Consider the following 15,715-nt stretch of genomic DNA (forward strand, 5'->3'; position numbering starts at 1 on the left):
GAGTCCCCCCCGACCAACCAGAGGCCCAGTGAGTCCCCCCCGACCAACCAGAGGCCCAGTGAGTCCCCCCCGACCAACCAGAGGCCCAGTGAGTCCCCCCCCGACCAACCAGAGGCCCAGTGAGTCCCCCCCGACCAACCAGAGGCCCAGTGAGTCCCCCCCGACCAACCAGAGGCCCAGTGAGCCCCCCCGACCAACCAGAGGCCCAGTGAGTCCCCCCCGACCAACCAGAGGCCCAGTGAGTCCCCCCCGACCAACCAGAGGCCCAGTGAGTCCCCCCCGACCAACCAGAGGCCCAGTGAGTCCCCCCAACCAACGGCCCAGTGAGTCCCCCCCCAACCAACGGCCCAGTGAGTCCCCCCCAACCAAGCAGAGGCCCAGTGAGTCCCCCCCAACCAACGGCCCAGTGAGTCCCCCCCAACCAACCAGAGGCCCAGTGAGTCCCCCCCAACCAACCAGAGGCCCAGTGAGTCCCCCCCAACCAAAGGCCCCCCCAACCAGAGGCCCCCCCCAACCAACCAGAGACCCAGTGAGTCCCCCCCCCAACCAACCAGAGGCCCAGTGATCCCCCCACGAACATTCAAAGGCACAGTGATCCCCAGCACCCCACCGACACTCAGAGGCACAGTGACACCCCTACATGAGCACCCAGAACAATGAACCACGTATACCCCTGCCGGAACATCCAGAGGTACATTACAAGTCGGCAAACCCTGGAATTTAGTTGCAAAGCCTGTGAAGTAGTTCTCAGCCCGCCACTATCCAAGAATCCATTACCGCTTTCGCATATTTAGATTTACCGCTCCAATAGCTGATCCGCAACAGAGCGGTCACATGGTATGATCACATGATCGCAGTTCCCTTCAGAGGATAGGAACTAGCCGCTACCTTTGAAGAAGGCGCCGAATACGCGCCGAACGTCACGTGATGGAGACGTTCCCTGAGACGTTCTCGTGTTCGTGACGTCACCCACGGCCTCTTATCAATTGGGATCTAGCAGCTACTTTGGCGGGACAGTAGCTGCGGTGTTGGTTGAGGGTTTTATTTGCTGCTTATTAGCTTCTGGCACATCATTATGCCTCCAAAGAGCCCTAGAAAACAGCAGATACGCAGTCAGGGTGAGCCCCGGAGTCCAGACAGGTGAGATATTTGTTTATTTTACTTACAATTAATAACGTGAGTGTGTGCTCATAGGTTACCGCAAACATGCCAACTAACTACAAGCCATTACAGTGATAATGTTCCAGTCATGGATTTTTTAAAATGTAATTCCTCTTCTCTCTAAATGGTGTCACCAAGGATATGGAAACATGTTACTTGTTGCTCATCTACTTCAGGCTCCACAGTGTGACATACAGCTATTTCTCATGTAATGTCAAAGAATAGGTTTGCTCTTGTGGAAGAGTAGATTTACTGAACAAAACAAGTCAGTTATTAGGCCACATGTCTGCCCCAGGCCAGGGTACCAGTGTTTCCTCGCTTTGATTTTATCTGCTAGGGCCGCTACCATTGGTCGTACCCAGCGTTGTCCCTACTCTACCCCATCAGCTTGAAAAAGGAATTTAAATGTACTGAAAGCCTTGTATGATTATCTTAGTTAGCCAATAAAGGTATCGCCTTTATACCACCTGTTTGTTATTTATTTACTCTACCCCTTGAAAGCCGTAATGCACTAAGTTGTCTGGTTTACTTTAGGGACTTGCTTTCTCTTTTACATAGGCCTTCTGCCTCCGAGTTTCCAGCCCATATCCCCTCTCCTTTGACTGGAATCCAAAGAGGAAGAAGATGGATACTCCGTGCATTCTATACACCAGCTAACACCCTTAAGGTGGCCATAGATGTAGAGAAACGCTCATTTGGCGATGTCGCCAAACGAGCAGATCTCTCCCCGATATGCCCACATTGAAGTGGGCGATATCGTGCTAATCCGATTGTGGGCCCTTGGGAAAGCTCGTTGGGGGCTCTACACACGGGCTGATTAGCTGCCGACTTGGTTTGTCGGCAGCTTTTATCTGCCTGTGTATGGGGGCCTTTAGACCATTAGGAAACCTTCCCCCCCCCCAACACTCAAGACGTAGTTTAGCACAGTAGGGCAAGGGTTAATTCCTTTACATTTTCTACAATAACATAAAAATTAGGTTTCAAAAATGGCTGTAGTTTATTATCATGATCCTAATGACATGGATTTATGTGACATATCTGCTTCCACAAGTTAGAGAGGTGGAGTGTGCATGTAATTTTATTTATTAAGCACTCCTTGTGCACAGCACAGTACAGTTAAACATTAATAGAATAAATTTGTCAATACAGTAATAAAATAGAAGGTAAATACCAAAATGTAATTGCATTCAGTAAGGATGTCTCTTCACCTTAGAACTTACACTTTAAGTGGGTGAATAACTTATCTCCCCCCCCCCCCAAAAGTATACGGGTGCGCCAATGAGGTATGATTCTCCTGGAGTAATTTAAGGATGTCGTTGGAAATGTAAGGAGCAGCAGCATAGAGAATGGTCAACTGTATTAAATGCAGATGGTAGGTCAGGGTTGATTAGAAGTGATGACAAGAAAACGCTGGCACTCACCCGCTCCTAACCCGTGGGTCCGGCAACTCTGGTGCTTCAACGTGTATCACGTCCCCGACTCCAGACAGGCTTCATGCAATTGTACAACATACGGAGCACACAGTGGCCAGACAAATTAAAACTTTAAAGGTTTATTGAAAATCCATTAAAATCAGCATATAGTATGGGTATAGCATCACCCCCAACGCTTGACGCGTTTCGTGGCAACTTGCCACTTCCTCAGAAGCATTAGAAGTGATGGTTGATTAGAAGTGATGTTTGATTTGGGAACCTGAAGATGATTTGTAACTGCACAAGACAGTCTTAGTAGTGTGCACGTTGAAAGGCAAGTTGCAAAGTAATTATGGGTGAGGGGAAGTTAGTTATATGGAAAAGTACAATATGTTCCAGGATTTTAGAGGCTAGTGTTACAAGGAGAGAGGATGGTAATCTGAAAAACAAAATGAGTCAAGCATGGACTTTTTAAGGATAGGCTGGGTACAGCCTTGTTTGATTGTAGAAGGGAAAGTTTCAGAAGCCAGTTAAAGGATAAGTAAACCTTTAAAATAAGTGAATGTGAAATGAATGGGGGTGCTATTCTAAGAACTTTTGTAAATTACATTCATTATTTATTCTTTTTTTCATTCCAAGATATTAAGGGATACATGTACTGTTAATATGAATGGATTTCGTTACAACAGCGCCACCTGCTGGTCAGTTTCCCACCAGTCTGACCACCAAGTAGTCAAGGAAGTTGTCAGGAAAAAGAAAGAGGCTGCTCTGATGTTCTTCTGCTTAGGAACGATTTGAAAATGGTTTCTAATTTTATTCCTAAACAGAAGAACATCAGAGCAGCCTCTTTATTTTTCCTGACAACTTCCTTGACTACTTGGTGGTCAGACTGGTGGGAAACTGACCAGCAGGTGGCGCTATTGTAACAAAATCCATTCATATTAACAGTACATGTATACCTTAATATCTTGGAATTAAAGAAAAATAAATAATTAATGTACATTACAAAAGTTCTTAGAATAGCCCCCCTCATCAATTTTACATTCATTTATTTTAAAGGTTTACTTATCCTTTAAAGGAAAACTCTAATTCAAACTATGTGGGTCTCCAGCTTTGTGTAAATAAACCATTTTAATAATATACCTTTTTTAGTAGAATGTGCTATTGGGTAATCATAAATATAAAGTTGCCATTTGAAGAAATAAGAGATCCCATGGTATGCTACAATTCTCAGTGCACACAAACAAACCATATATATTAGGCCACATGAGCCAATTAACAGACAAAGTTCAGTGTTTTGCTCCCACACTTCTTACTGTTACAATTAGAGCTGCAGATCTCAGCTAAGATCTTTGAGGCAACCAAAGAATATCGTAAAATGTAAAAGGGCAATAGTTACGTGTGTGTGTGTCTGTATGTTCCAGTTCGGTAAGATTCTTTCAATATGCCAACTAATATGTCAACTACTATTGTTTCTTAATTATTCATCTAGGTTTTTGTTTTACAGCCGAAGAGCTTGAGTAGGCTCTGTAGCACACTGTTTGCAAGTTATCATGTGTACATTTAAGTCAAGTCAAAGTCAACTTTATTGTCATCTCAGCAGTATACGAATATACAGTATACGGGACAACGTGGCTCCAGCTAGTACAGATCATAAAAAGGCACTCAAAAATACACAATAAATATGTAAACATGAAATGTGCAATATATAGGCAGAAATTGGATATATACATGTGTCAACCTTACATATGTATGTAATTTACACCTATGTAATAATGTTTTGCACTTGTGTATTACACTAGAGGGTTTACTTTTGCTCCAAAGTAGCAACCTGTTTTAGCAAGTAATTTCAGCAGTTTCGTGTAACTGCTAAAACTGCTTTGCAGGCACATTGCTTGTATATTTGTAAATTTCCACTTTAATCTCCTTGTTGATGCTTTAACATGGTAACCCTGAATACCCAAATCTCCAGTTTTTATTTAAATAGCACCAACTAGTTAATGTCTAACAAATAGGAGTCTTGCAATAAATTAACATTTTTAGTTTTGCAGAATAAAGCCTTAGCATCTGCTGGCCCCTCTCACAAGATCATACGTAATAAAATTTGAGGAAACAATGTTCTTTGGCAAGTTGACTTAATATAAAACCCTGGCATATCAGACATTTTTTAAATCTGGTGAGTGTTTGAGAAGCGTGAAGGCTTGGAGGGAAAGTGAGAGTCTGTCAGGCAAAAGCTTTATTGGAAATGGATAATATTAGAGAAGAGATGCTAAGAAGCAGAACAAAAGTTGCCTCACGGAGGAAACTTTGGGCGACTATTGAAAACGCATTGCTGCGTGTGCTTTAGCGCAGGCGACTTTTCATTGTAGCCTATGCGAAAACAGGCTGAGGCAGTTCAGGGAGATTGTCAGAAGACGAGGCGCTTAGTCGCCAGGCGACAAAATCTCCCTGAATCTCCTCGTGTGGCTTTACCCTTAAATTTAGCAATTTCATTGACCTTAGCTACCCATTCTCTGGGCTTGGGGGGAGTGGGGGATTTCCACAGTCTGGGGATCAAAATCTTAGCAGCTTTCAGTAAATGCCTTTCTAAAGTTTGAGTCTGGGACATTTTCTGCATTATCCCCATCCCAGAACAAAATAACCCGGGCTGGTGTGTAAGGCATTACTCTGCCTAGGGTCTGTTAACACATCTGCAGAATTGTTGACCAATAGTTTGTGAGGTTGGCACATTCCCAAAAAATATGCCAGTTTCAGATTTACATCTCCAACATACATTTCTCGCTGCTGGGTAGATCAATTTTAATTTATGCGGGGTGTAATACCATCTGCCTAATAGCTTGTAATTTAACTCTTAGATTTTACAACACCTGGAGCTGAACATTAATCTGGCTTTCCCTTTTCTAAGTCCTTCCTCTGGTATTTCCATCTTGAGGTCCTGTTCCCATAACTTAATAAAGGGTAATTTTTTCTTCTCCCTATGGTTTTTTTTAGGACAATGGGTATCATTTGGAAGGCCTATTTATTTAGTTTACTGGTTTTACACTGCTTAATTCCACTTAAAGTGAAATCGGTGGGTCACCTCTAATGGTCCTTATATACCAATCTGTGGATTGAAAACATGCATGGATTTTGGTTTTTGCTGTTTGTGGTACAACATCATGGAAGGAAGCTTCTACCCAGTCCATTTAGGCCACCCTGACTCCAGGAATAACTTAATGGTGGGGGGGGGGGGTGTTTGAAATCCAGACTTGCAGTATGGTTTTTTTCGGCCACAGCGGTTAGTATTGGCAATAATCTTTTTGCTCCTCGTCATTCTGCTGTGTGCATCTCGGTTTATGCCCCAGAATATAATTGACCAGATGGCTGTTTGAATAATCTCGTACATGATTCCAAAATCTTCTACTATATGAACAAGCCCACAAACAACCTTTTTTTTATTTATTTATTTATTTATTTTTCCTCCATATAAATTCTGTAAAGGTTTTGGTGGCTTTCCAATAAGTTGGCTCTGCCCATAAAGGAAAGATGGTAAGCTTGCCTATTTTTTATATCTCGTGTTATTTCTTGTAGACAGCATGTGACATTGTATGTGTAGAGATCTTGAGGTGTTTTTATTATTTGGATACCTAGGTATGTGAGGGCGTCCTTTGCTCTTGTAAAGTTATATTTGCTGCTCCATCTGGGTTTTCCTCTGTTCCCCAACTGCATTATTTCTGATTTAGCAATGTTAATGCCTTAAGGAGGCTGCACCATATTGTTGAATTGTGGGTAGGGTATGTGACATGGTCTGCTTGGGGTTTGCTATGTAGAGTTAAAGGTTATCCGCAAATGCTGTTTGTTTAGTCTTGTGTGTCCCTATTTTTTTTATTCCATGGAAAGTTGTCATGTCTTGGAGAGTTCTTAGAAGAGGATCCAGGGTTAGATTAAATAAGAGAGGTAAAAGGGGTCTTTTGCCACGGTGTATATTAATTGGGTCTGATAAAGTTCCTGTGAAAGCAATTGTTTAAACGAATGGTCTGGGGAATTTGCACCTGGACCCACCCAGTAATAGAGTGAGCGATTGTATGAATAAGCGGATTTATGTTGCTTCACGATTTGAAATAGAGGATAAAGAGTTTGAGCACATCCAATTTTCTTCCACAAATACCATTTATGTCAACTGCAAGAGGTCCTCTGCACTCAACCCATTATCAATATATTTAAGACAGAGACATTTTGTGCATACTGCTACTAAAAAATGCCTTACCCTTTAAACAACACAGGGATTGTTTGTCCATATATTGCAATATATTTAAGCTGGCCAACTACGTCAAAGTCATCCTATATCTGGCCAGTCCTACGCTTAATTTTCATCTGATTCATTAAGAATTCAATTGCTTAATTATACATTTTACAAAGGGACTAAATTTTACCTGCAACTTACTAGCTGCTTTCAAAGTAAAACTCCCAAACTTGGCTGCCCTTTAATTAGACACCAGTGGGATCACCTGACTATAGCTGGGAATACCATTTATGATGGTTTGGTCATTTGTGTATGATTTACGGATATTTGTCTTATAGGTGTCCCCTAGGTTCCTGATAAGTAATATTTGGGGGGGGGGGAAGGGCCATAATATTTATCACATGCCCTTTCTGCGACAAGGCTTAAGAGGACCTTTTTAGTGTCTTGGTGTAATTTTGAGTTTGAAATTATTGTTGCTATTGCCTTTCAAATTCCCTGTGTTGAATGTCTGTTGTGGACAAAGCCCAGTTGGTGTTTTGTTAAATAGGGTTTGAACTTACATGCTTGTACTTGCTTGTATACTTTATTGCCATGCACCCGAGGCATGTAAGTGGCTTGGTTTAGGGGGAACATCAACAACAATGTTAACAACTGAAGTGGAGATAAGACAGTACAGTGGAATTCCAGTAAAAAGTAAACTAATAGTAATTTATGAGGTAAACGAAGAAAAAATAATTTTGAAACGAAACTTTGCCTATGGTAGTTATGCAATTGTCCAAACCTTACCTTGTGGTTGCACCACTTACTTTATTTCTTTGTTACAGACTGCTTTACCATCTTTGTTCATCAGTTACTGGCAGATAGGGGTTACCAATATATTTTCCCTCTTGTGTTCACATATATTCCGTTACATCTTTCAGGCCTGATTTCCAAGATCCAGATTTTAATTTTTTGTGTGAAAATTTGAAGATATCTGACAATGTTAGAGGAAAAGCTTGGAATACCTATGAGAAAATGTTTCCCTCAGGCTATATGATGGTAAGTATTTTTAATATGATTGTGGGGGAGTCTGGAAGAATATCCATGTCTGACTTCTCGATTAGGATTTACATGACCTTTTTAAAGCTAGGAATATATTTACACGCAGCACATATATCTAGTCTGTTGCGTCAATACTGATTGGGGCATGCTGAAGAGGTTGAGGGGGATAGGTACACATATTCACATATTTCAATTGTGGACTATCCATCTGATCATGAACAACTTTCTCTAGGGGCTTAATAATGCTGAGTTACCTGTCTGCCCTAGCCATTAAATCAAGCTACTTGCTTGAATGTTGAAATTAAACTTCTAGTAGACTTCTATGGCAGCTCAACAATTTTTGGTGGCGAGAGTTTGAATTTTCATTTTTTTAAAGGGAAACTGTCATGGTTTTTGTGTTGTCATTTTTAATCATATACTGCAAAATAACTCTGCGCTCTCTAACTATAAGGGGGGGCACATGGGACATAACTGTTCAGTGAGTTTGCAATTGATCCTCCGCATTCAGCTCAGATTCAAAAGCAACAGATATGACCCATGTGCCCCCCTTAATAACTGATTAGTAATGGCCTGGTAACCAATCGGTGGAAACCAAGAGCGCTGCAAAGCAGGAAGTCGTGTTCTGGCTATTATGTTAGATATCCAGTCACTCCAACTTTTATACATAACCAACTATATTAGAAACATTTTTTTATTTTGCACAGCCTATTTAAACAGCTTTTATTTTTACATTGAGAAATTCCTTTAAAGTGACAGGTCCGCTTTAAAGTACTTTGGATTGCAGACCAGATGGAATGTAAAAAGAGTCCAAATAGATGTGGGCCTAAAGTACAGTTTTAAAAATCAACCTTCTTTTGCAGGAATAGATTATTAAAATATGGTGTTTGTCTAAAAAAGACTCCACTATCAAGTAACACCTGTATTGAAGCTATTTGGTCCTTTTACAAATGTCTAATAGGGTTTCCTAATGATGTTTACCCAGAAGCACAGTAGCATTTTGTGCTATTGTCAATCACAGCTCATTTTGAAAGGAATGAATGGAGTGCTCAACAATTGTTTCTGTGCATGATACTACAGTGTATAGTATTGTACAGGCATAGGACCTGTTATCCAGGATGCTCAGGTCCTGTGTTTTCCTGATAACTGATCTTTCTTTAATTTGGATATCCATACCTTAGGTCAGGGATCCCCAACCTTTAGAACCCGTGAGCAACATTCAGAAGTAAAAGGAGTTGGGGAGCAACACTAGCATGAAAAACGTTCCTGGGGTGCCAAATAGGGGCGGTGATTGGCCATTTGGTAGCCCCTATGTGGATTGTCAACCCACATTGAGACTCTGTTTGGCAGTACAGCTGGTTTTATACAACCAAAACTTGCCTCCAAGCCTGAAATTCAAAAATAAGCAGCTGCTTTGAGGCCGCTGGGAGCAACATCCAAGGGGTTGGAGAGCAACATGTTGCTCGCGAGCTACTGGTTGGGGATCACTGCCTTAGGTGTACTAAAAAAATTATTTAAACATTAAATAGACCCATAGGCTTGTTTTGTCTATAGTAAGGATTAATTATATCTTAGTTTGGATCAAGGTGCAAGGTTTTGTATTTTTATTACAGAGCACCAAGGCCCGTTCGTATAAATTGCAAACCTGCTCATACAAGCACTCCTGAGTAATATTTTTACTATTCCAAAATATTTTAACTGCTTTGTTCAAAAGATAAGCCAAACATTCTGTAACTAGAACTTCTCTAACTAGAACATATATTGTTTTATTTATATTAGAGAGAAACCGCTAAGAAAAAAGAATCGTTAGGTCTTTGCCTTTATATTGCCTCTGTGGACTGTGAGGAAATGACGTTTACATTTACAGAACTATTAAAAATTTTAAGGCTAAGGTAAGTGTATAGATATGCAGCATATGCTTCATTATTATGCTTTTTGTCAATTGTTTTTACTGTATAAACTATAATTGCAAATATTTAATACAGAATGAGTGTATAGAGTGAATACAGATATAAATTGGTAATGACTTAGGCACCTCAGCATCAACACTGGTTAAAGGAGAACTAAATCTTAACTTAAGAAGTAGCTAGAAATGTTGTACATTATGTTTTGGGCTTCAAAACCAGCTCAAGGCAACCACAGCCCTTAAGTAGTAAAGATCTGTGTCTCCAAAGAAGCCCCAGTAGCTCCCCATCTTCTTTTCTGCTGATTTACTGCACATGTTCTGTGCTGCTGTCACATACTGAGCTTAGGGACCCACTCAAAATCTACAGTACACATAGAATATAAATGTCAAAATATAAGGCTGATTAGTAATTAATACAGATAGTTACTTCATGGCAGCACAGAAACTAGCGCTGATTAGTAATTAATACAGATAGTTACTACATGGCAGTACAGAAACTAGCGCCACTAGCATCAGAATTTAATATTCAGCCTTGTAGCATCACCTTATATTATAGACCAACCTCATTTTCTGCTTGATATTTTGAGACAATCCCTAAGCTTCTCAACAGCTGCCCAGAGCCCACTGAGCATGTGAGTGTCAGACACTTTCCAAGATGGTGACCCCGTATGACCAGTTTGCTGGATCATTGCTGCTATTGAGAAGCTGAAACTTTAGGCTGGTGCAAGAAGGTCATTATATAAAATATGGCATTTTGAGCCACATTAATTTTTAGGGTTTAGTTCTCCTTTAAGGGGTGTTGTAGTGGTTTTGGCTCCTTGAATATGTTTGATCTGTCTAATAATCTCACCTGTGGTAGAACTTTCATTTGTATTATGTTATCTAGTTGCTTTTGGGAACAATGTATGCTATTAATTTAATCATAGCTATCCAATACTGAGTTCTTTGCCTAGAGAGGTGTGAATGCAGATGCTGTTTCATTGCATATGAATATATAGTTCTATATGCTTGTATCCTATAAAGGATTAACATGTATTTTATTCTGTTTTCCCTTAGTGTTAATAGATGTTTTCGACTTCTGAGAGAAATGGATATCAACATGGATGTTCTCAGTAATAAAGTTGACAATGCAATTTCAAAGTTAAAGAAAAAGTATGAAAACATGTGCCTTTTGTTCCAGAAATTTCAAAGGTAAAAAATTATCCATTTGTCTATACCTTTAAAGGAAAATAAAGCTCTAACTACTGTATTCTTACGCTGGAATACAAGCTTTAATGCAAAGGAAATACGAGTGTGGGACCGGTTATCCAGAATGCTCAGGACCTGGGGTTTTCAAATAACAGATCTTTCTGTAATTTGGGTTTTCATACCTTAAGTCTACTAGAAAATCATGTAAACATTAAATAAACCCAATAGGCTGGGTTTGCTTCAATAAAGGATTAATTATATCTTAGTTTGGATCAAATACAAGGTACTGTTATATTATTACAGAGAAAAAAGGAAATTAATTTTTAAAAATCTGTATTATTTGGATAAAACAGTCTATGGTAGATGGTAATTCAGAGCTTTCTGGATAATGGGTTTCCGATAACTGATCCCATACCTGTGCCTCCTTTCTGAAGCTGAACACTGATCATTCAAACCCTTGTGTGTACAGGATGGTGCATGTGTTGAAATGCATGATGTACATGGACACTGTGCGTGTGCAGGGCTTAATTATTCAAACACCTTGAACTTTTGAGCAAATCAGAACTTCATAATGTGAAAATTACAGTGACGGCTGACCTGTGCATAATTTCCAGCACACCTGGACACACTGCTAAAGACACAGCTACATTATTGTCAAGCCAGGCTACACATAGCACAAATCTCCTGCCTGGTTTACTGGTCTGTTGAAATCAATGAAGAAACTAGGGTTGCCATCTCACCCCTTTAAGACCGAACAAACATGGAATCCGCAGCCTGCATGGCTAATTAGCAATTCATTTAGAAGCATGATTCATGGCTGCACATAAATCCGTTTAGTCTGCAGCATGTATCTAAATAAATTTCTAATTAGCAATTCAGGCTGTGGATTCCATATGTGTTTGGGGCGAGGTGGCAACCCTAGAAGGAACTTGTATTATTTCCCCAATCTGTTGTAGCAGGAACCAAGTGCTTTCTGTTGGGGAGTGGGATTTTCCTGGGAACACTGTGACCCAGTGGCAGCTATTGAAATTGCACCATGCATTTTTTTTTAAACGGGGTCTAATTTAACATAGCTGTGACTATGAAGATTTGAAGCAGCTAACTGAAATTACAGACCTTGAGTTAGTAGAATTGTGCAGAACCTGCTTTAATGTTTTCTTCTTTTCCATGCAGTGAATATTAGTATCCATCTGTTATTGTTCCCTCTCCACCAGCATAGGTTTGGAGCATGTGCTCTGCTTCATACCTGGGACTTGCACATGTTTGCATTTCATAGGTTTACTTTAGCAAGATATGAACGCTTCTCAGTCAGAGGAAACAAATCCTAACTCATCAAGATGGCAGGCTTATAGTTGAGAAAGAAACATTTATTAAGCAATTTTAAGCAATCACTGTGGTGTTTCAGGTTGCTGCGTTGGGGACATTTTATAGGGAAGGCATTCTTTTAATGGGTTTGTTATGCTTTAAAGGAGAAGGAAAGGCAAAAAACTATGCTACCTTCACTGTGTTCTCCATCCTTCCCCCTTCTGAAACGCTGCAGTTAAAATGCTTAAATCCGTGCTCAATCTGTGCACAAGCGCTTGGAAGTTTCTCCCGTTAAAGCAGTTTAGCGCCGCCATTTTAAATTTGAGCTTCTCTTCCGCATGCACTGCCTTCGTGACCCTGCTGACGTCACGTCAGTCAAAATAAAATCTGTATTTGACTTTATGGCTTAGTACAGACCTCAGTCAGACAGACCCGATCCTTGGCTGCCTTTTTGTATCGCCCCCCTTCCTAAGCTGCTGCGCTCGCTCACTGACAGATTGTAAATAATATCAGAGCAGCGCAGCAGCTTCAAAGCTTCCCCGGGAAGCTGCCTCAGCTATTGGCTTAGATTTATGAGGCGGGGCAGAGAGGTCAGCGATGACATGCGGCTGGGTCACGTGACCGTATCGTCATCGCAGCAAGGGGAAGAAAAAATAGTCTTGTGCGCATGCGCAGGGCACGGATTGAAGCTATTGCGCATGCGTGTGCCCTACTTGAACAGATTTCTTACAGAAAGAAAGGTAATCTTTTTCATACTTGTCTTTACTTTTTGAAAAATCGATTGGAGCAAAAATGTTGTTGGAAAAAGTAACAGGGGAATGCTTGCTGCAAACTATATGTACCATATATTGGCAACGCTTACAGCTAAAGTTTGTTTTTGCCTTTCCTTCTCCTTTAAGTTGCTGTCATTTTTTTACTAATTTTTTTTTTTCCCTAAGGACTTTTGAACTTATTTTTGAGGAACAGCACAATACTCGGTAAGTTTATTCTGTTTTCCTTTTGACCTTGGGGAAGTTGTAATATAGTCCAGAGTAAAAAAAATAATTAAACTGTTTTAAATATGCAAGGTGAATTTCTACAGATAATTTGCTTGGCTTCACCAAGAGGGAGAATGTAGCTTTACAGTGAGATAGGTAGATGAGTTTATTTGCAATTTATTGCGTATAGTTGGACAATGAATTGTCCTCTCGTATCTTCAAAGGCCAGATTATATTAAAATGACAATTTCATACATAAATGTATTTTAACATTAATTCAATTAACAGGGCATATGCTCAACACGTGTCTGTTTGATTATTTATTGCACTTCATATAGCAAATACTGAAAGTGAAAGCATGAGCCATTCCAACTTGCTGGTTAAAACAAATTTTCAGCCGTCAAGATTGTCTGGCATGCTAATTTTTCTCATTGTTACTCCTTACTTGACTCTCTAATATTTAAAATAAGATCTACTTTTTTGACATCCTTGGTCTACACATAAGGCAGTGGATGTAAATGAATTAATTGACCCACTTTATTACACAAAGTTTATTGCACTGAGATTTGGGAAGTTGTGTATTAAGGAAGTGATTTTAATACAGCTATGGGACCTATTATCCAGAACGCTTTTAGATAAGGGATTTTTCCCTAATTTAGATCTTTATGCAATAAGTCTACTTAAAATTATTTTAAACAATAAATCAACCCAATAGGATTGTTTGCCTCTAATAAGGATTAATTGTATCTTAGTTGGGATCAAGTACAAGGTAATGTTTTATTAAAAGAAAAAGGAGGAATTTTAAAAATCTGAATTTATTTGGTTAAAATCTATGTGAGACTGTGTTCCCATTCGGAGCTTTCTGAATAACAGATCCATACCTGTATTAAGATAGACGTTTTATGCTGTATATACAGGGTTTTTTTTAGTAAAGTTTATTTTTGTCTTGCACACAGGGCTGCTGTTGACACTGCACCCATTCTGAAAGGAACTTGGATTACATTTCTATTAGCTAGAGGTAACCCATCCATCAAAATGTATGTTCCTCCTTTGAGATGACTTGGCTATTTCTATTAAGCAGTAGATACAGAAAAATTTCATTTTTATAGCTAGATCATTGCATTTACAAAATTGCAATACTAAAGCTTCAGAGCTGTCAACCCACACTATTTTTTTTTTTCATGAGTTGCCAGCTTTTGGGCCCAGCCCCCTTGTCTCCCATCACTCCAATAAGCATTCCCCTGATTTTTTGTGATACTCCAGAAAAAATCTGATGTGCGCATGCGCAGAACATTTCAGTGATGTGTGCATGCCTAGCACAGTTTCTGTGGCTACAGGATAGGTTGTGTGCATGCTTGTGACATCCCTTCCGCTTAAAACAGTTGGATATAGTCTGCACTCGCCAAACTTTTCAGACTCAAAAAATCAAGTGCACGATGCTCAGTATCAACTCCAACCGACAAACAAGGCAAAAATCAGCACGGCACCATCCACAATTTAAATTTAAAAAGCCTTTTATTTACTTCACATGGCTATTAGATCTCCAGCAATTTGTTTGAGGATGGTAGCCCATGTTTAACACCACCTATAAATATAAATTAGAGGAAAGGACCAATGAGAATAGACTGCATTTAAGGGGTTATTAATCAAAATCCAAAAGTTTCTTACTATTTTCTGAAAACCACTTCGACAAAATCCGCATGGACTAACCCCCCCCCCCATTTAGCAATACAACCCAATAAAACCCAGTGCAGATCAAGATATCTTCCAATTGTAAACGGGACATCTGCCATTGAATTGTACATGAACTCGGCAGGTCTGAGATTGAGTACTTTATTTGGACTTTTAACACCATCAGGGTTTAATAAATCACAAAAAATTGCCGTAGTTTATTTATTTTTTTTCCTATAAAAAAAATTGTGTTCTCCCCTTTAAAAGTCCAAAGAGAAAAAAAACAGACTTTAATAAATAACCCCCTAAGAATAGTATTTAACTGCTTTTTGTGTCTGTCTTGTTTAGAAAATAACCAACTCTTTCATTATATTTTTTTATTCTATACAGGAAAAATATTGCAGATGGATGATGAGTTGGTGATCTCCTGTCAGTTGTTACTGTGTGTTTTGGATTATTTCATCAAACTTTCACCTCCCTCAATTCTCAAGGAACCATACAGTATGTTTTTGCTGTAAATATTATGTTTAAAACCCACAGCAGTAAGTGAATGCTCAAAACCAGAAATAAGCATATTGCAGATTAGATGACATAAACACGTGGTCATGGAATATGGCCCCATTACCTGTGTTTCTGTAATATGTAAAACTGGAATATTACTTATTACAAATAATTATTTCTTTTTTTTTTTTGCCATGCCATTTTTGTCCATGATGGTATGGTAACCCCACAGGAGGTCAGTAAGGAAACAGCTGATAAATGTAAATGGATAAATATGGGTTTGTAAACAAAAGTAGCAACCTGATATCTTTCCTGAAGTTAAGGAATTTTGCAT

General features: G+C 39.6%; 1 protein-coding gene across 2 annotated transcripts in view; it reads left to right on the forward strand.

The window, feature by feature from the left end:
- Nucleotides 1-902: 902 nt before the first annotated feature.
- rb1.S (retinoblastoma 1 S homeolog) overlaps nucleotides 903-15,715 on the forward strand; it is a 97,397-nt gene continuing 82,584 nt past the window's right edge. Inside the window, exons 1-7 of one of the 2 annotated variants that reach the window (XM_018249968.2) lie at nucleotides 903-1,140; nucleotides 7,716-7,833; nucleotides 9,613-9,725; nucleotides 10,796-10,930; nucleotides 13,171-13,209; nucleotides 14,166-14,227; nucleotides 15,271-15,381. In XM_018249968.2, coding sequence (XP_018105457.1) covers nucleotides 1,076-1,140; nucleotides 7,716-7,833; nucleotides 9,613-9,725; nucleotides 10,796-10,930; nucleotides 13,171-13,209; nucleotides 14,166-14,227; nucleotides 15,271-15,381 — 643 coding nt within the window. In that variant the 5' untranslated portion in view covers nucleotides 903-1,075. The remainder of the gene's footprint in view (nucleotides 1,141-7,715; nucleotides 7,834-9,612; nucleotides 9,726-10,795; nucleotides 10,931-13,170; nucleotides 13,210-14,165; nucleotides 14,228-15,270; nucleotides 15,382-15,715) is intronic. The other variant, XM_018249969.2, reaches the window with a different exon arrangement.

The sequence above is a fragment of the Xenopus laevis genome, chromosome 2S, assembly GCF_017654675.1.
Source record: "Xenopus laevis strain J_2021 chromosome 2S, Xenopus_laevis_v10.1, whole genome shotgun sequence".
NCBI lineage: Eukaryota > Metazoa > Chordata > Amphibia > Anura > Pipidae > Xenopus > Xenopus laevis.